Genomic DNA, 21,126 nt, shown 5'->3' on the forward strand with positions numbered 1-21,126 from the left:
GAAGTGCCGTCCCGGGGACGGGGCCGGGAACGGCAAAAAAAAACCTCTTTTTTAAAAGCAATTTAGGAGTTGTATGCATGACATACATATAGAGACACACTTTGAACAAAATTTTACACCGAATAGACAAAAAAACAAGAGTCATTTTGAGCAAAATGCGCTAATAAAACATCGATGGCACACTGATTATGTGATTGATAGTCTAATAGATACAAAGAGATAAGTACATGCCTCATGGGCAGTGAGGGTTACAAAAAAGAGTGGGTACAAAATAGGGATACTAGATAGATCACAATAGATCATGGCCATTGGCAGTGGGCACAAAAAAGGTGAGATGGCTCAAGGCTCAAGAGTCAAGCCTCAAGCTCCTGAAGTGCTAGCCTGGTGGGAGGCTTGGAAGTCGAAGTCGTCGATGCCATTTGAAGCCTCCTCCTCCCCCTCAGGCTGTAGCTCCTCCTCTACCTCCTCAAGATGCTCCTGAGCTGCAGGATCCTAATGTGCCATCTCCCATTCGGTGAAGGGATCCGCCTTCCCTGTTGCTGTCGCACATAGCATGCACAAGTTAGCGCTCACAAAAACCAAATCACTTGCCCTTTGCACTTCAAGGCGGTTCCTCTTCTTAGAGGCAATGTGACTGTAAACGCTCCAAAGTTGCTCCAAGCAACTAGAGCTCACAACCTGGCTAAGGATGCGAATAGCCAAGCGCTGCAACTCCGGCCCATCTGATCCGTAATCCTCCCACCAAAGAGGAGACCCAATCTTGAGGCGGTCAAGCTGTGCATCTAAACATCCAAAAGATCCCTACCGCGTCCTGTACTGAGATAGCTGGTCTCTGATCTTCCGCCTGATGGTAGGGTCGGGCTCTAAGCGCTCCAAAATGATCCGCCATCCCCTGCTTACTTCCTTGTCGGCCTCTTGCTTTCTGCCCTAGAACTCTGGATCAACCACAAAGGCAGCCGCATGAAGAGGGGAGTAGTAGGAGTTCCACCTGGACTCACATAATGAGTGGATCTCCTCAAACTCGGCCCTGTCTGGCACAAGCTGCTGGAGTGACTCGATCATGCGATCCATGGCCTCATAGACCTTGCCGATACATGGTTCACGGCCATCAATGACTCGTAGAAGGTGAACAATAGGCTTGACCAAGGCATCGAGTGTCTTCACCTTCTCCCACCAAGCGGCATCGTTGGCGCGATCTCGGCACGTTCTCCCTGTTGCCGATTTTGACTGCGGCATGGCAGAAAATTCATCACTAAGGAAAAGCCCTCTTAGGGCTCCGCCACATGTAGACAAGCGGCCTAGCATGAGGAAGTTGTATGCAAACCTTGTCTCAGAATACTTGAGGAGGGAAAGAGTGCTCCTTTTAGAGAACTCATGTCGCAGCCTTTGGTGGTTGAGGACAAAGGATACAAGCTGGTTAGCCTCCTCAATGGTGGGTGCAATCCATGGCAAGGCACCTATGTCTTTGAGGAGGTTGTTGAGACAGTGGGCCATGCAAAAAGAAACTGTGATGGATGGATACATTGACTCAATAATGCTCCCGGCTGCCCTATTTGACGCCTCTCCATCTGCCACCATGCCGACCACAAGCTCCGGCCCAATGACCTCGATCGTGGACGCCCATTCCGCGGCAAGCACATCCACGGCCTTCCCAGTGCCACTCGCATCATGTGACTCGATGAAGTACACTTTGCCCCTTGAGTAGGCCACCACTCCATGGATGGAGCGCTTGCGCGTGTCACTCCATCCGTCTACAATGAGAGAGACTCCGTTAGTCTCCCACGTTGCCTTTGTATCCGCTGCCGCCTGCTCAACGGCCAACTTCTCCCTATCAAGCAAAGTGGTGCGAATCTTTTCCGATGAAGGTGGCACATAAGAGGGGCCATGTTCCCCGATCTTTGTGGCCATCTCACGGAAGTAAGGAGACCTATTTCAAGTAAGGAAAACCATGTAGCATGTTAGCTTTTTTTGGCAATATGACAAATGCTTTGAAGCATGAGACATTAAAAAAAAAAAAGAGTAAAGAGAATTGAGTCTCGACTCTCACCGTGCCGCTTGAAACGCAATGTGGTCGTGGTAGAAAAACCTAGCCACCGACCTATCCACCTCATCCTTCAATTTTGGGTTCCAATTCTCGTTAAGAGTGGATTGACGGCGGATGGGAATGGAGGCACCCGATGTGGATGGAGTGGACTTGAATGGTTGAGAGCTTGAAGCAAGATTTGGGTTCCTCTCCACCTCCATTCGCGTCGGTTGCTCTCGTGCTCTCACCACATCATGAGGATCAACGGCAACATGTCGCCCTCTCTTTGCCGCCTCGGCCGCCTCATAAACCTTGAGCTTCTCAAGAAGCTCCGCTCGCTTCTCAGGAGTAACACGTGCACAAAATTGCACTTGATGACCGGCCTCGTGCAAAAAGTGAGCTCGCACTTTGTTGGCGCCGCCACTTCTCTTGTAGGAACAAAGCTTGCAATTCCATGCCCTTGAACCACCGCCCACTCCATGACTAGCGTAGTGGACCTCATCCCACCATGACCATGTGTGCACCGCCGGCCTCCTTCGTGAAGAGCCCGCAACGGAAGATGTGGCGGTGGCGCCTTCACCTTGAGATGCCATCCTTGATGATAGTGTGAGAGAGAGGGAAGAAGGGTGCAATAGAGAGTTGCAAGTTGCCGCTTGACTCTTGAGGCTTGCAAGTCTCAAGAGGGATGGATCATGGAACTTGGAGAGAGAGAGAGAGAGAGAGAGAGAGAGATGGCTTGGAAGTTGGCACAACTTGGAACTTTGAAGTTTGGATTCTGGAAGCTTGAGGCTTGAGAAATGAGTGTGGGTGCAATAGAGAGTGTGCCTTTTTTTATAGCTGGAAATCTGCCCGTTTCTGCCCGTTTTCTGCCCGTTTCTGGCCGTTGGAGACGTCCCCTCACCGCGTCCCCTGCCCGTCCCGCGTTTCGGGAACGCGTCCCCGTGTTGCAAGGCGTCCCCTGCGCGTCCCACCCGTCCCCGGCCGTCCCCGTCTCCGCGTCCCCGCGTCCCGCGTCCCTAAGGCCCGTCCCCGCGTCCCCGTGTGACTCTGGCAAAACTATGCAGGGCAGTTGGTACACGCTGAATCCTTCTTTTTCTCTCTTTTTTTTTTCGTGAAATGGTGTTTTATATTATATGTAAAAATGTACATCAGCCACATGGCTCACACAGAACCTATGGCCCCAAAAAAACCCCCACAAAAGATCCTCTAAAGGATCATGACCATGCAAACCTGTACACTAATAAGAAAGCCTCCAAGCCAAATAAGCATCCCAGATAAAAGCATCAAAGATTAACCAACCGAGCCGCCGTAGACCATAACAAAATAACATCTGCATCCAGTAGCTGAGCTGAGAGAAGAGAAGAAAACTGCCAAAGCAGCAAACCGCGGATACATAGAATGTGCCCATGTATTCCAGACAAGGAATCAAAGATGAACCCATTCCGTGTAGTCCAAATATGCCAAAGTCCTGTCCATCTAAGGAAATGGAATATCACAAGGTGACTATCCGAAGTAATGACTTGAGGACAAATCCCAAATATCCACTGATGAGCCGAAACAGTAGACCTCTCTACTGCCTCCCAAACGCGAGAGACAAAAGACCAAATCTGACGTGCCACTGGACAACTCATGAACAGATGCATAACTGTTTCAGTGCATGTCGTGCAGAAGAAGCAAGAGGCCAATGTAATTTTACGACGGCTGAGCTGATCCCGTGTAGGTAACCCTCCCACCAACATCCTCCAAATGAAAACCTTACCTTGGTAAGGGAGTCTAGACTGCCAACCACGCATAAGAGTTTTCTGCCACCATGATTTAGACTGCCAACCACGCATAAGAGTTTTCTGCCACCATGATTTAGACTTGTGCAATCCCCACACCTTATTGGCCTTGGCTGAAACCCAATCTTTCTCTGATACGAGCTTATGATAGACCTGGTTAGCTGAAAGTGATATCAAGTCACCAGATTTACATAGTGCCCAATCAAGCCAAGGCTGATCTGCAGATGGCCGAGGCAATGGAGTAAAAGGCTCAACTGCATGCATGATGTCAACCCATAGTGGCTGAAATGTCCGAGGAACCCTAAAGTGTTGCCGAATACAACGAAACGAATATGGCCTGTCACGACCAGGTATCACAGTATCTCGGATTCTAACCAAGACTAACCTAATCATGCGGTTGAGTCGTATGCGTGAAGCATCTCTATCTGGCCAAACAATGACACGCGACTCCACAAATGTTTCGAACTGCGAAGAGTTCAAAAGTAGTCTTTCATGACCAGGATCCCACCGAGCCAATAGTAGAACTTCATGCCAAGAGAGGAGAATATGCGATAAAATGTGAGATGAGCGATAGGAAATCATGCTAAGCATAATAACCTGAGCTACCTTAACCCTCACATGCATAGGCCACCCTTGAGCTTTCCAATACACAAATTTATCCGAGATCCGAGCAGAAATCCAAGCAAGAAGCGCTTGGGAGTCCACATCCACACCCACCGGATACCCAAGATGACGAACAATGTCTCCTGTATGCACCACACGGCCTTGCCACCCTAATGCCTCAAGATCAAATTCCGTGCATACAATGAGGGCTGATTTTGTTGAATTTATTTTCAGCCCAGAAGCCAATGCAAAATTATTCCAAGCTTCCATTGCTCGATCTATATTGGCTTTTTCGCCCTGAGAAACATAAAAGTGTCATCTGCAAGGGCTTGAGCAACCAATTGCTTGCCATGAGGGAGATGCAAACCAACCACTTCACCATGCGATGCCATAGCATCTAGGCGAGATAACATAGGATGAGTGGCAATGGCAAAGAAAAGAGGGCTAAGAGGACAGCCCTGCCGGACCCATGGCTGTCATTAACTGAGAAAGGAAAGACCAGCTGACATGATCAAAAGCTTTTTCAAGATCCAGCTGCACCATCACAATCTCTTGCTTCTTTGCCTTGGCATAATCCACTCCAATTTGAACATTAAGAATATTATGCAAAATATTCCTGCCATGCACAAATCCATATTGATATGGATGTATAAGAGTAGGAAGCACCTTCTGCAAGCGATTGGCAAAAATCTTTGTAAAGATTTTATACATAATACCCATAAGTGAGATCGGGCGCCATTGAGCCAAAGAAGTAGGCGAAGGGACTTTGCACAACAAACGAAGTATGCCCAACTTCCAATCGGCAGGCATATATCCCTCATCCCAAACCCTTTGACAAATAAGCGTCAAAGGCTCTGCAAGCTGATCAGCATATTTTTGAAAAAACTCATTTGTCAAACCATCCCAACCAGGGCTCTTTCCCATGGGAAGTTTGGAGAGAACAGCTTCCACTTCCCCTTGAGTAACAGGAGCATCAAGCTGAACCGCCACATCAGGGTCAACTTAATATCGTACTTCAGCAAACAATGACTCCCTTGCCGCCAGGACAGCCGACGAGACATCCTCTCGAGGGGCAAGCAAATCTTCATAAAACCTGATGCAATGCTGAATAACCTCAAAAGGTTGAGTAACAAGGTTGCCTTGGGCATCCATCAGCCTAACAATATTCTCACGCATATGTTTTTGATGCAACTTATCACAGAAGCGATGAGATTGACAGTTAGCATCCCGCAAAGCATCAAGACGTGCAAGTAGTTTAAAGCGAACATATTGTGCTTCCTGCACCCTAGATAGCTCCTTTTTCAGCCATTCTATGGCATCCACAACTTCAGCATCCATAGAGTCAATAAACATGAACGCCTGCAAGCCCTTTAAAAGTGACTCAAGAAGAGCCACATGCTGTTTTTGTATAGAGGCATTAGCAAGACCATTATGCCACGCTAATTTCCGAGTGTTGGTAAGGAACACTGGCCAAGCATGATAATCAGCCATGGACACTCTTGTGGAGAAATGTCGTATCAACTGACGGATATAAACATCAAAAACTTCATGCTCCAAAAAAGTGTGATTTAAGTGCAAAGGCAAGCGTCCCAACAAGCCTTTATATGCATCCACAGGATGATAGACCATTTCAAACACAAGCGGCCAATGATCCGACAAAACCTGTTGCTGATCAACCATCATAGTAAGAACCTCTGGCAAAAAGAGATCTTGATGTAAAATATATATCCTATCCAATCTAGCATAAGTACCCCGAAACTGTTATGCGGCATAAGGTGTAACCCCTTTCACTAGATGCAACCAAGACCACATGTCTTGTTTTAGCGACCTTGCTACAAAAGCTTCCCACGCCATTCTCTCCAGGCCATCCATTACAGAATGAGGCGACGTGGCTTCCTCCCTCCCATCACAAAGCCAGGATGAGAGATTGAAAGAGCACACAAGTCATTCCACAGCAAACGGCGTGCACGAGCATTATTTGGAGCATACACCCCTAACAACCATAAAGGCGTATCATCCCAAACAATCTGTATCACTAGAAATCTTCCATGAACATCTTGAATCACAAGAGAAGGCTGAAACTGCGAACGAACAGCAAACATAACACCTGACTGCGAAGCAGGATGTCCGCTGTAGAAAACATGAAACCCCTTATATACATAGGCTTTGCCAGCCAACTTATGTTGCTTATGTTCAACTGCACACAAAACATCCCAACCATAACATAAAGTAGTACGCCAAAGCTTGACCTACTTTTGGCGCGAAGAAATACCCTTTACATTCCATTGTACAATTTTCATAAGCCTTCCCAGAAAAGGAATCAACAAGGCCGTGTACTAGGCCCAAGACAATCTGCCAAATCACGAACCTTTTGAAGCATTGCATTTTTAGACATGGTATTTGTGATCTCAGACTGCCCTTGGAGTTCCCGAGCACGTGCCGAAGGGTAATGACCATCCCATGGCGAGATGACCTCACCCTTCGAACCAAACACAAGAGGCAATTGTTGTTGTGCTTCTTTTGTTAGGCAACTTCTAATAGGATAGCGTTCTACTCTATCCACCCCAAGAGCCCCTGTACCACCCTGAGAAAGTTGGCCTCCCGGCCTCTCAATCCTGGTCTGTTGCTGGTGGGCACCTGAACCCAAAGGGCGACGAGCATATGTATGTAAGGGCCCCTGGTGAGTACGCAAAGGCCCCCGCCAAATAGCATCTGAGAAATCCCCCCGCGGGGCAACAAATCGTGTCTTTTTACCACGTACTTCCACCCATGGCTGCTCAATCTCATTCTGAACATCCACATGTACATCCATGTGTTGGGCATCATGTAAAGGAGCATCATGCTCATCTTCCACGGGCAACTGTCCATCAACGATATCCTTGGTAGCAACAACTTGTTCTTTCTTAGGACATTCGGAGACAAAGTGGCCCATCTCACCACATTTGAAACAGTGGCCAACAAATGTATCCCACCTCAATTCATACATTAAAGGTTGCAGCCCAGCCATATTGACACGCAAATGTGTCGGCCTAGGTCTCCCAGTATCCCACAACGATTTCGGTTTCTAGATGTCATTCGAGACACCACCAAGACATCACCGATACCTCGCATGAGACTTGGTAAAACACGCCAAAACATTGGTGGGAATTGTTTCACTTCAACCCAAACTGGGCAAGCCTGGCGCAACATATCTTGGTACTCTGCCATAGGCTTCCACGGAACCACATGAACCAACTGCCCATCCAAAAAGAGTGGCACCTGCTCCAAGACTGCCCTACAGGCTTCCAAAGTGCGAAAAAGTATTTCATAAAAGCCTCTTGGACCATCATAAATCTCCTCAAGTGCCTCAGGCGACACCAAGCGGCCCAACCATGCTCTAAGACGAGGCAACAACGGAATACGCCCAGTAAAGAAGAAGATAGCAGCACGATCATGAAAATCTGCTAGCTGTTGTAGCAACAAAGGAGTCTCCATGCATACATCAGCCACACCACCATTATCTACTGCAGTCATTTTTACGCTATTTGCCTTCACATATTCTTGCAGAAGCTCACCAGTGATCTGCAGCAAACGTGCAAACTCCGGAGAAGGTACCTGAGAACTTTCCTCTGCATTCTCTCCAACATTCACCGGAGTGTAGCTTGCATCAGCATCAAGCCTTTGACGTTTTTGTTGCTCCGAGGCATCTGAAGCATAACCCACATCCTTCTCGATCATCTCCTCAATAAGATCCATGTTAAGGCTATTGGCAGCCATGCCACCAACAGCAGCAGCCGGGTCATCCAAATCCATGTACAAAAGCAAAGAAAACCCGTTCTCTCAAACCCTAATTCAGCACATGAAAACCCTAATTCAGCACCTGCAAACCCTAATTCAGCAGCTGCAAACCCTAAATCAGCACCTTCATAGATCGATCCAAAACCTCTCTCTCTCTCTCTCTCTCTCTCTCTCTCTCTCTCTCTCTTCCCCTTGTGTGAGCTCTGGAGGGCAAAGGCGGGTGGCTGCAAATTCAGGACAGCATACTCTATACTCTCAGAGCTGGTGTTTTTGAAGAGGATTGGACTGAGGGACAGCAGTGAATCTGCTGAATATCTTTCTCTCTCTTTCCACTGGCTTACGACTGCTTCAGAGTTGTTTCTTCTGGCCCTTTGTGAGAGGAGGGGTGTGGCAGTTTGAAGGGTGGAAACAGAGTTGGATGGTGGATTTGTTCTTTGGCTGAGTTTGAAGATGTGCGAGACAAAACAGTCCCATATCCCCATATCATAATCAAGTCCTGACTCCCAAATAGGTGGACAAGACAAAACAGTCCCAATAATAGATCTAGAGAAAGACCTAGAAAAATATTTACAAGTTTCTAAAACAAACATGTTTTTTCGTATGTGTTTGATGACATGGCAGCTATTTGCTAAAGTGGCTACCATGAGGCGACGACATGACATACTATGTCGAGCCCACATACAACTATTGTGAGGTTAAAATGTGTATTGAATCCCTCTTCTTTTACTTTGGTTTGCTTTCAATGTCCGGCATGTCTAGGCCTTAGTTTCTTTAAAACAGTGTCTGCTATGTTGACTCATGGCAGACCCTCGACATGGCTGGGAACGAACTATGTTGATGTGTCTATCTACAGATATTATCCATGTAGGTAAATCATCATCATGTTCAGAACAAGTGTGCAGCCCCCCTAAGGTTTAAGGGTGTCTCAAGCGAACGAATGACAAAAAGAAGACTAGGACATGGCATGGGCTGAAAATCCTGTTGATAATGGTAGATAATTGTCAATCAATCTTATTATTGGCAAACCCCTCCCCACCATCTCGAAGGTATTGAGGGATGTCGTACAACCATGCAGTCCTCTTCTTCAACCCTTCCATTCTATATCCACCCCTCTTTCCAAATAACCCCCGCAACCTCCCTCCCCACTTCATGCATAATCTTTTTGCAGCCCACAAGCTCCCCAAGCATTGTATTGAACATTCATATGCATCCCCTACCTACTTGGAAATTCCCATGGACCAATGCCAACACAAACCATGCCACCCATAGGATCCTTCATTCTAATTAGCCTAGACCCTCAAGTGCCATTCCTAACTCTTTGAATTCTACATAATCAGGCCAGGTCAAGGGTGCATTCACTCCAAAACCCTCTTTCTTTGAAAACCCTAATCTTGGACCAATTCCAAGCTTTAATTGATCATCATGGTAAATGATTAGGGTGAAACTTGTGCTGACCTTTGTGATTACAAGGTAGAGACTATGATCAATCGAAGCAAACAGATTGTAACGTAGTTTCCAGTAGTCCTAATGACTCTATGCACCTAAAAACTTGTGCAGAATAAATCAATGACATACATTTTATTCACAATTTTGTTTGTGTTTTTTGAAATAGAAGAATAAAATCATCGCACAACGCATAAAAGATAGAAAACAGGTGCACAGTAACAAGCAAATAGGCTCGAAAAAGATAGTCAGTGGGATCCCATCATGGCTGCTCACCGGCCATCTGTTGGGGATGGACGGGCAATCTCCAATGGGGGCCCGGCCGAGGGAAGAAGGGGTGGGGGGAGAGGGCATCATGGCCACCTGTTGGGAATAGACGGGCAATCGTCTGTATCCAGCTGCTGGATAGGTTTTTAGGGTTAGCTTGAAGCTAGCAGAGTAAAAATTGCAGGAAAGAACGAGCTTGACCCAAAATTTTGTAAATGGAAGACGTACCGTCCAATCGACAGCATGGACGAATGCCAGCAGAGAGTTTTTTACGCTTCCTTGAGTGGTGGTGGTGCCGGGCGTGCTCTGCAGCCACTGCCTGCGTATCTCTGCGGACACCTCTTCGATCAGGGACGCAATCTGTTCCATCTCTTGATTCAAAGGAGGGAGGGGATCTCGATCGATGCCAACTAGCAATTCAGATTCTCTACGAAAAATAGGCACCCAAAATCCCTTTTTTTTCAAATTAATTTTCACTAGTACTCACATTGGTGCGGTATGTAAAAGACATTAAGAAACAAAATACGAGAATGGAAGCCACAAAACACGAGAATGGAAGCCAGAATTCAAAGCGTCAAATCAAGAATGGAAGTCAGAATACAAAGGGTCAAATCGAAGAGATTTTTTTCTCTTATTTTTTAGAAATCCAAGATTTCTGTAAAAGATCATAGAAATTAAAAATTGGATAGTTGAGGAAGATAACCGAGTGATGTGTAGCGCATGCAGGAAGTAGTGGGTTAGTGGCACATTAAATCCACATGAGCGATCGCATGACCCTAGTACGTCGACGGGTGGTCAACTACTCAGGCCTTGGAGCCAAGTAGTGGTTGGTGTCAAGGTGAGGAAGAGGGAGTAAATGCATGGGGAGACTGGGATCCAAAGGCTGAGGAGGAGATGAAGCGTCGAGGGGATGACATTGAGGCGGAGTGCTCCAAGAGGAAATGCGTGCCAGATTGGTTGAATGGATTGGTTGAATGAGAGACTCTGTGCACACGTGAAAAATAAGGTATGTTCTGTTTTCGATGTGCATCGTATTCATCTTTTGTCCGGGTAAGCCTCCCTCTAAGGGTGATTTAGGATTTCGTTAGAAGCCAGATAGGTCTGTTTTCGATGTGCAACGTATTCATCTTTTGTCCGGGTAAGCCTCCCTCTAAGGGTGATTTAGGAAGATGGCTTCAAGAAAGTATTCTGCATAATTGTGCTGTTTCTAAGATTTTTTATTTGGGGAAAGGCTTCTTCAATGTTCTCTTCATTAAGGGCCAATCAGTCTCTGAATTATTTGCTAAATGACCTCTGTTCTTTGGGCAACGTCTGGTGCATGTCTTTCCCTTTGATCCATTATTTGATGTTAATAAAAGCCTACAGAAGGCTTGTCTTGTGTGAGTAGAAGTGGTCGGTCTCCCCCCTGGCTCAGGCCTACGTTGCATGATATAGCTCAAACTCTAGGTTATGTGTTGTACGTCCCTAGTGATGACGTCGGAGGGAGGCAAGGTAACAATGTGTGTATTACTTGAAACGCATCCATTGAAACCCCAAAATCAATAGACGTGGACCTAGGTCAATTGGGCACTCTGGAATCAGGTCTTAAATTTGGAGCTTTCCCTGGTGCATGCTTCAGGTGTGGCACGTTTGGTCATATTGCCAAGGATGGTCCTGAATTAGTCGCTATAGTAAGGAGGTAACAGAGGATAATGTGGGAGGAATTGATAAAGATAAAACTTTCCGGGAAATCCAGAAGAAAGAGGAGAAAGGAAAAGAAGCAGTGAAGGAATCTAGGAAAAATATGGTGGAAGGGGGATGGGTTAAAGTAAAAGGAAAACACAGTGTTAGGCAGGTTGAGGCCAGGAAGGCTCAACCTAACTGTGGAACTAAGAGTAAAAGGCTTGGGTCTCGTGGGAATCTAAGTCCTATTTATTATTCAAATCCTTTCAGTTCACTGAATGATAAAGATAGTCGTCCCTCATCAGAGCAAAGTTTTGATCTATTAGCGGGAGAAACTAGGAAAGGTTTTCAAATTGATCAGAGTGGTTTGAGGAATGATGAGGAAGTTGAGATGGTTATGGAAACTGCTTTATCATGGAAAATTCTCTAGATTTTACGGGGTGCATGTGGAATGTTAAGGGCATCAAGGACAAAAAGAAGAATGCCTTATTTTGGGGATTAGTAAGATCTTGGGGCTTGTCGGTTTTGCTGTCTAGGAGCACAATCTTTTTGGGAAAACTCCTAGATTAGATAGATTTAGCGAATGGAAATATTTTATGGCGGAGTTACATTTGGGTATAGTGGAGTTATGGCTCTAGTAAGCAGAGACCTTAATCCTAGCGTTATTTGCTGATCACCCTGCGTGAAGGATCTTAGTGGTTGAGATCTTAGTAGATGGGGAGAGAATATGGGTTATTAATGTATATGGGACACACAATCATAAAGTTAGGAGCAATATGTGGAATTGGATTGCCAACTTAAATGCACAAGTTCCTTGTATTGTTCTTGGGGATTTCAACATGGTTGAAAAGGTGGTTGATAGATGTGGTGGTAACATTGTACTTATAGGGAAGGAAAAAGGGAAATGGGAAGAGCTTAGAAGGGGGTTGGGTCTCAAGGATAGTTGGTATCTAGGTGATTGGAGAGACAAGCCGGGACATACCTATTTCAATCTCGAATATCTTTCTTCTTCCTCCAGAATTGATAGAGTCTTCTTTAGCCAGCAGGCCTCGTGGGTGCCCCACACTCTGAGAGTCTTGGTTGATTGTAGTTCCACACTTTCTGATAACCTTCCTTTGAAGTGGAGTTGGACTATTAATAATGGGGCTGACATAGATCTTTCTCGTTTCCCAACAATAAGGAAACTAAGACTGAATAATTTTCTCCTGAAGGACCCACTCTTTGTGGAGTATACAGAAGAAGCAATTAGAAAACTTTAAAGGAGAAAGGGGGCTGATGGTTCCTAGATGCAGTTTGCCAATGAAATGACAGGGATTATCAGAGCTGTGGGTAAATTAAGGGCTGAGGAAAGGAGAGGTGAGAGAAGGATGTGGGATACCTTGTTAGAGGAACTTCTAGTGAAGAGACAAACCATAGGTTTGGATACTGCTGATACAGCTTTGTATTTTAAGTGCTAGGCTAGTATTAAGGAGGAGGAGGATATATGTTATAGAGAACATGAGAATTGGGCTAAATGGAATCTTTTCAATAACAAAAGAAAACCAGATAATAGGCTATTTAAACTCCCAAAGAAGAAGAGTGATAGTGAGATTGTGGGAAGCATTCTGGATGAAGATGGGACCCCTTTGAATGATATGAACACCCTTGCTTTGAAATGGGTTAAATTTCTGAGATCTACTCTTAGTCTAAAGGAGGATTGTTCTCTGAGGAGGTTTCAAGCTGAAGATAGGGTGTTGGGTCTACTGATACAAATGGTGGACTCATATAAAGCTAGATTGTTAAATGGAAGAGTGTTAGGGGGGTTTGAGATAAACAAATCACTCAAACAAGGCTGTCCATTAGCACCCTTGATGTTTACTATTGCCTCTCATCCTCTAATAATCTCTCTAGAATCAGCATGCATTGAAGGGAATATTACTGGGCTAAAGCTCAAGTATAGTGAACAATTAGTTATTCAATGCTTTGCTGATGATTCTTTACTGTTTCTAAGGTCTGAGAACAATAATGTGAGATTGGCTTTAGAGATAGTGCAAGGAGTTTGCCAATGCTTCTGACTCTAAATGCAATATTCTGAAATCCAGAATTATCAGTTTGACTGAGGATAATGATTTTGATATGCAAAGGTGGGGCTATGAGGTGGTGCAAAAGGGTCAGATTGTCAGACTGCTTGGTATACCATTTGGTGTTGGGGATACTAATAAACAAATGGTAGTGTGGGCTATAAATAGATTTTGGAGAAATTTAAAAAAATGGGAAGGCATCAGAGTCCCCTTCCATAGCAGGGTTGATATTTGCAATACAGTACTGAATGCCTATTTTATGTTTCTGTGCCCTGTGTTGGATATTGGGAAGTGTCATTGGAAGAAAATCATAGGACCTATTAGAGACTTTCCTTGGAGAAATGGTAATGGAAAAAAAAAATCTTTGCTTGGCTTGCATGGGACAAACTATGAGTTCCTAAAAGAGAAGGGAGCATTGGTATTATTCATATGCCTGCTCTCACTGCAAGAAATGCTCTGATGCTTCCTAGATGTTTATCTCGGAACATCATTTGGGCACTAATGATAAGGGAACTGGTTGAGTTCTCTGATGTTATGGCTAAAGGTAAATGGGGGAATCTGAATTGGAAGGATACTCCTCTTAAGATCACCACCTTAGCACTTTGCAAAATGCTATGCAAATGTTGGAAGGAAAGTTTGGGTGTCATGTTCTAGGATGGAGGTGGCAGAGTAACAAGAAACTCTATGCTTAGTTTTGGTATCTGGTGGACTCATAAATTTAATCTCCCTTTGGCCCTACTTAATATCTGTGTTTGCAAAGAGTCTCAACAATCTCAACAACAAAGGCATTAGGCATTTGGTTGACTGCTGCTGGGTTAGGGATATGGTAGTTTCAAAGGGAGTTATGCTCTACTGCTACTGATACCTTAGTTTGGATTGAAGATTGGGCTTGGCTTAATGGTGTCAAACTAAAGGATGGCAAAACCAGAGATTTATACTCATTAATGGGAAATGGGGATGCCAATGTGCTCTATTGTAATAAAATTTGGAATGTAAATTGGAGCCCTTCCAGTTGGAAAAAGAGATGGAATCTTCTTTGGGATTGCCAAATCCCTAAGAAATTTCAAGTTTTTTTGCGGAAGGTATGCATGTGGGCATTACCTATTGGTTCCAAACTCCAAAGGAGAAATATTTCTAGTGGCATTTGTTCCAGGTGTAGGCCATCACTTGAAGATGGTAAACATGTGTTTTGGGACTACCCACCACCAGCAATCAGGGGTACTTGGTCCAAAATGTCTAAATGGATAGAGAAGAGCTTGGGTATGCAAACATGCTGGGGGGATTGGATCTTGGGTAAATGGTCAATTAGTAATGAACATATTGGTCTGGTTTTTAATATTATCAAAGCTTGCATTTTGTTGGAAATCTGGTCTAGCCAGGAATGTAATTGTATTTATGAAGGCTGTATATACAGGCTTGCAAGAGTCAGACTTGATGCATAAGTGTGTTTACATGTGCTAGTCTGTGTGCAATGTGAATAAAATAAAATGTTCTGACCTGGATATGTTCATTTAGAATTTACAAAGGAATATGATCTAAATTCTGCCCCAGAGCTTGGTGAGCTTTAAACATACTAGGAATAAACCCCTAACACTGGTTTGTATGATGCACATGAGATGTTAGGAAAGGAAGAAAAGGCCCCCCAAGTTTGGACCAAAAACTCTAAGGTGGTACCGCAAAGAAAAACAAGTTGATCATACATTTGTTGCCTTTATAGAAAACCATGTGGGAACCAGACCCACTGTTTAAATTTGGTCCAAGAATGAGGGAATGTTGGAAAAACAATCCCCTCATGGATGCACTATAGAAGCTATGAGGGTTAGCATACTTTTGGGATATTAGAAATCTTGGGAACAATACTGCTTTTTGATGGAGAAGAGAGATGGGAATTTTTGTGTAAAACTTTGAATGAAGTTGAGAAGGAGTAGTAAATATGAATATTGTAGCTCTGACTTGGTTGTATTGCAGTTTTTGAACAATTTTTGTTAATATATATAATTATTATTGATTTTATTTAAAAGAAATCCAGGATTTCTTTTTCCTCTCCTCTCCTTGTGCCTTGGTTGTCCATGGTTAATATGTAATAGATAATAGATGGAATATGCCTTTGGATTAAGGTTTTATTATTATGATGGGGAATGTGGCATGCAATAATGAGACCTTAAGGTTTGGATGATTTAGTTTTTTAATCTCTCTCGTTAGGTACAACACCTAACACTTAGGATCTGTCGAAAAAATATTTTAAAAAATAGGAAAAATAGGAGGCATAGCTTTTCTCTCTCTCATTTGCGCACACAAGAGGCCCATCCTCTCTCTCTTTCTCTCTCTCCATTCATCTATCCCCTAGAGGAATGCAGTCCCTCCCTCTCCTTTGGTTGAGGGAATCTTTCCCCTCTCTCTTCTCCTCTAGATGAGGGCACCATGGAAGCTTGCTCGAGCAAGACAATTGATTAGTGAAATTGATTAGTTATAATTAGGTCATTAGCAACAAGTTCTTTTGAATCTTTAAGAATTGGCACTTTACTTGTAGATGACGAGAAATTGAATGGGAGTATGCTATAAAGGTCAACACAAATCAAGTGAGACCAAATGAAGTATAAAATATTATTGACATATACAAACAATCAAATCCCAAAGCTCCATGTGGGTATTGCAGGAAATAGTAAATTAATTTATTCTTCTCTTTGACCAATTCTTGTTTTTCTCTCTCCCCCCCACGAGTGAAGGAAAAGACAGATTTTTGCTACTTGGGGGGTTTTGCTTTTATACACAAATATGCATATGTATGTATATTCAAGCGTGTGTGTGTGTTGAAGTGTGCTTTCTTTAAGAATAAGCTTCTGTAATGCATGTGTGTGTAAGTGTGCTTGCTTTGAGGATAAGCTTATGTAATGCATGTATGTTTAAGTGTGCTTGCTTTGAGGACAAGCTTATGTAATGCATTTGTATATATATATATATATATACAAATATTCCATAAGATATATGTTGAGAGAGTTTTTGTTTTTTGTTTTTTTGGGAGGATGGATGTCTTTGTGCATGAACAAGCTAAGCTCTAGGGCTTCTTCTCTTTTAAGGGTGATAATATTATAATTCAAAATCAACCTTTTTATAGTATTACTATGCCAGCCCTATGTAGGTGTGGATGGAGGCATATGTGGCTTTGCAGGTGAAGAGGTGCTACTGTGAATAAGCTTATAATGGATGTCTTTGTACATGAACATGCTCTAGAGCTTTTTTTGGAGGGGATGGATGTCTTTATGCATGAACAGGCTGCTCTAGCGCCTTTTTAAAAAAAATGGTATAAGCTTATAATTAGAAAGAGTTTAAATCAACATCCCTATGTAGGTGTGGATGGAGACGTATGCGGGTTGCAAGTGAAGAGGTGCTACTATGAATACCACGTGGAGGTGCCGGCTAGGTGGCAGTGAGCATGGAGAAATACTTATGTAGGCTTCTTTGTTTCAAGGAAACACACAATTTATCTACCACCATTGGTCAGTACAGTATCATACCATGCTTACACCTCCCTTAATCTTCTATTTATCTCTTTTTTTAAAAAATTTAACATGCACACCATCAAACCATCACCAAGATATGACCCACTTCCAAGAGCTTGTTACCACAAATTTACATAGGGCAATATGGCACTTTTGCCATATCTACACAAGTGGGTTCATGGGTTTAAAACTATCATCTTAGTGTCATCCTTCAGCATGCTTGATTGGCTACTTTATTTTATAGAAGAACTTTGTACATAAAACCAAGAACACACATCTTGCAAGACAACCAAAGAGGCACTTTCTCATCACCACTGGGTGGAGTGTGTTTGTGAGCCAGAAGAGGCTTATGGTCGGGGATGCAATTATCTTCCTTAGGTGGGCACCTTTCATGAGCTCCATAACACCTCGCAATCCCTTTGCACTTGCTATTTGGTGGCCATAATTGCACATTATGACATGCATATGATTTTGATTTTCTCTAGGGGCAAGGATGGGGAGCTTAGAGTGGGTATTAGACGTGCTTTGCGGCCATATAATAACTCACCGTCCTCCACATAATAACTCACCATCCTCCATTTTGCCTAGCCAAAGCATGTGCATGGGTGTTATCACATGTACATCCATGCGCATGTTATACACCCATGCGCATGGGTGTTATTACATGTTATACACGGGCCACGCTGAGGGGGCATCACTTGCTTTGTGTGTGATTAAGTTTGCCTTGTGAGGGAGCAAGCAGTCTGATGAATCCCGTCGTACTATTGCCACTTGCGTCGTGTGGAAAAATAGTTCATTTTACACAAGATTTGTTGGGTGTACTGATATATTAATTTTGTGTTTTCCCACAAGGGACTTTAAACACATTCTTATATAGTAAAGTTGAGTCTATCTAGCAAATTTGGACAGATTTGCTAGATCTCAACACACTTTTTTCTCGTAAAAGTGATTTCCTATATATTGATCTAGCAAATTATATTATCTATCTAGCAAATAAGTAGCTTCTATATAGAAAATGGTAATATCTATATAGGAAACCGACTTTAAATCTAGTAAAGAAGTGAATTCAATGTAAGAAATGTGAATATCTATATAGGAAATTAATAGAATAAATTTTTCCTATATAACAAATAGTATTTCTTACATAGCATTGTGAAGTTTCTATATAGTAAATGATAATAACCATATAGAAAACCCACCTCACAAAGCAGCAAGAAATGAAGTCTATATAGCAAATTAGAATATCTATATAGGAAATATAACTTTCATCTAGTAAACTAGTGATCTCTATATAGTAAAAATAGTAACATCCATATAGCTAAGAACTCATGGTGTATATAATTATATGGTCTTTAACTAAATATTTCAATCTTCATAAAAGAAATTGAGTATATTAGTATTAAGAAAGAAATCAATATACATAAATCTATCTCTCTCTAGGATAAAATCATATCTTCACAATTAATCTATCTCTCTTTCTCTCTCTCTAAGATAAAATCATATACATACATACATACATACATACATACATACATATATATATATATATATATATATATAAAATCATATCTTCACAATTAATCTATCTCTCTTTCTCTCTCTCTAAGATAAAATCATATACATACATACATACATACATACATACATACATATATATATATATATAGTAGAGAGAGATAGTGAACGACAAATAGGAGAGAGAGAGAGAGAAAGAGGGAGAGGATGGGTAAGAGAGTAGAGAGATAATGATAGGAAGGGAGGGTGTGCATGTGTGTGTCTATGAGAGAGAGTGTGAGAAAGAGAAAGAGAGATCAAGAGAGAGATTAAGAGAGAACAAGGAGGAAAGGGGGCATAGGGGTAGAGAATAGAGAGAGAGAGTATGTGTATGTTGAGAGAGAGAGAGAGAGAGAGAGAGCCAAGGTAGAGAGAGAGATAGAAGTAAGTGAATGTGTTTATGCATAAAGAGAAAGAGAGAGGTTAGAGAGAGAGAGTGAGAGGAAGAGAGAAGAGGGAGTGAGAATGAGAGAGAGGCAAGAGGGTTGAGAGAAAGCAAGTGGAAGAGAGGGTTAGTGTGTGTCTCTACTATGAGAGAGAGAGAGAGAGAGAGAGCGAGAAGAGGTAATGAGGTAGAGAGATATTGAGAGGGTCTATGTATCTTTGTCTCTAAAGGATAGAAGATGTGAGAAGTAGAGAGGGTGTGTGTGTGAGAACACAGAAGGACAGAGATTGAGAGACAGAAGGGAGAGAAAAGGAGATATAGATAGAGAAAGTGAATGGGAATGGGAATAACGAAGGGAAAGAGTAACGGTTGTGAGAGAGAGAGAGAGAGAGAGAGAGAGAGAGAGAGAGAGAGAGAGAGAAAGAGAGAGAGAGAGAGAGAGAGATCAAAGACATTAAACCATCTCAAAGACTTTGAGAAGGAGGATTACTATAAATCTCATCTTGACCTTAGATATGATGGTACCAATGCCAACAAGTCATTTACCATTGAGGCTAATGACATGTTCTAGTACTTACATAAATAAATAGTTAAATTTTGAGATAATAATGACATGTTCTAGCACTTACATAAGTAAATAGTTAAATTTTGAGATAATAATGTGTGGGCATGAATGTATGATATCTCTTCAAATTAATGATAAATTGGTGAACCCATGATGGATGGTGTAAACATAGGAGGATGCTCATTTGGTCATCATACATGTAAGCAAGGTGGTCTAACAAAGCATTTTTTAAATGCCAAACTTACTACATGTATGTGTATCTAATTATGCCTATGTATACTCATATTCGATGTGCGTAATTGAATGTTGCTTTAATTTGACACTCGTCCCAATTTCAAAAGAGGGTCATCCCACATATAGTTTTGAAAGATGCCTCTCTTGATCCTAAAAGAGGGTCATCCCACATATAATATTGAAAGATTCTTGTCTCTCTCTCAGACACACACACGCACATAAGCACACACGTTCACTTTTACCAGCTTAATTTATTTATCTCACTCACACCACATATATACATTAGATATTCTCTCTCTCTCTCTCTCTCTCTCTCTCTCTCTCTCTCTCTCTCTCTGTGTCTCTCTCTCTCTCAAAAATGAGGTTTTTTTTCCCTAAAAGTTGCCATTATTTATTTGTGCTTTTGTCCACATATTAGCTCTTGGATATGTTTTTGCATAGTAGGGTTAGGACATTTTTTTTTAAAGAATAGGGTTACAGTATATGGGTCTTGCATTCAAAGTGTTCAGCTTCCATCTACAGGAAGCTTTCCTGCTTATTATTAGCGTTTCTGTTCTGCACGTCGATGTGTTCCATCCAAATCATTGCTGCTTTCTCTTTGGTTTTTAAGAGGAAAAGCAAGAAGGGAAAAGAGCAGCGTAATGAGCTAAGGCCAAGGGAGGGGGTGGGACTTGGCATTGGCAGCATCATCTCTTAAATTTGTCACTCATTGGAAGTGTTCCAAGAAAGAAACCAAAATGAGCAAGAAATATTTATACTTGTAATAATTGTTTTTTGGTTGGGGGGTCGCATTATCGCAAACTTGGTTGCCTACCTATACCTTGGTTGTAGTGTAGGATGCAACTTGAGCCTTGTGTTCATTTAAGCATTGTCTTTGAGTAATGTAATGTCTCTTCAACAACAAGGTTGCAGGGGACTCTTAAGTTTTATTGGGAGCTTAGGTGGTGGATTCATGGATGCATTGACTAGGTGCCATCATCACATTAACGATCTATGTGATCATAATTCTATCTTTGTGATCCTTATTTATATGGTTGTGTGTGTTTTTTGAGTGTTCTACATGGTCAAGCACATCCTATGAGCTATGGTGGATGCTCCATTAATTAGGGGTGTTGAAATTATGGGTGAATAATCATCTGTATGTTTACAAGTCTTTGTAACATTAGAAATCGTATTTAGGACGACTGGAACATAGGATAGAGACTGCAAGGTCAGAGTTAAGAGTAGTATCCAAGAACTTTTTTGTGACTAGTGGAAGGAACCCCTTTCATT

The 21,126-nt window shown here is 42.7% G+C and overlaps 1 protein-coding gene across 2 annotated transcripts in view; it reads right to left on the minus strand.

Moving 5' to 3' along the window:
- LOC147628363 (uncharacterized) overlaps positions 1 to 10,373 on the minus strand; it is a 34,339-nt gene extending 23,966 nt beyond the window's left edge. The window contains exon 1 of one of the 2 annotated variants that reach the window (XM_086813453.1): positions 10,123 to 10,373. In XM_086813453.1, the coding sequence (XP_086669579.1) occupies positions 10,123 to 10,263 (141 nt within the window). In that variant the 5' untranslated portion in view covers positions 10,264 to 10,373. The remainder of the gene's footprint in view (positions 1 to 10,122) is intronic. The other variant, XM_086813452.1, reaches the window with a different exon arrangement.
- Positions 10,374 to 21,126: the final 10,753 nt, after the last annotated feature.

Source organism: Cibotium barometz, chromosome 19 (genome assembly GCF_041138505.1).
Source record: "Cibotium barometz isolate CiBa-2024 chromosome 19, ASM4113850v1, whole genome shotgun sequence".
NCBI classification, from domain to species: Eukaryota; Viridiplantae; Streptophyta; class Polypodiopsida; order Cyatheales; family Cibotiaceae; genus Cibotium; species Cibotium barometz.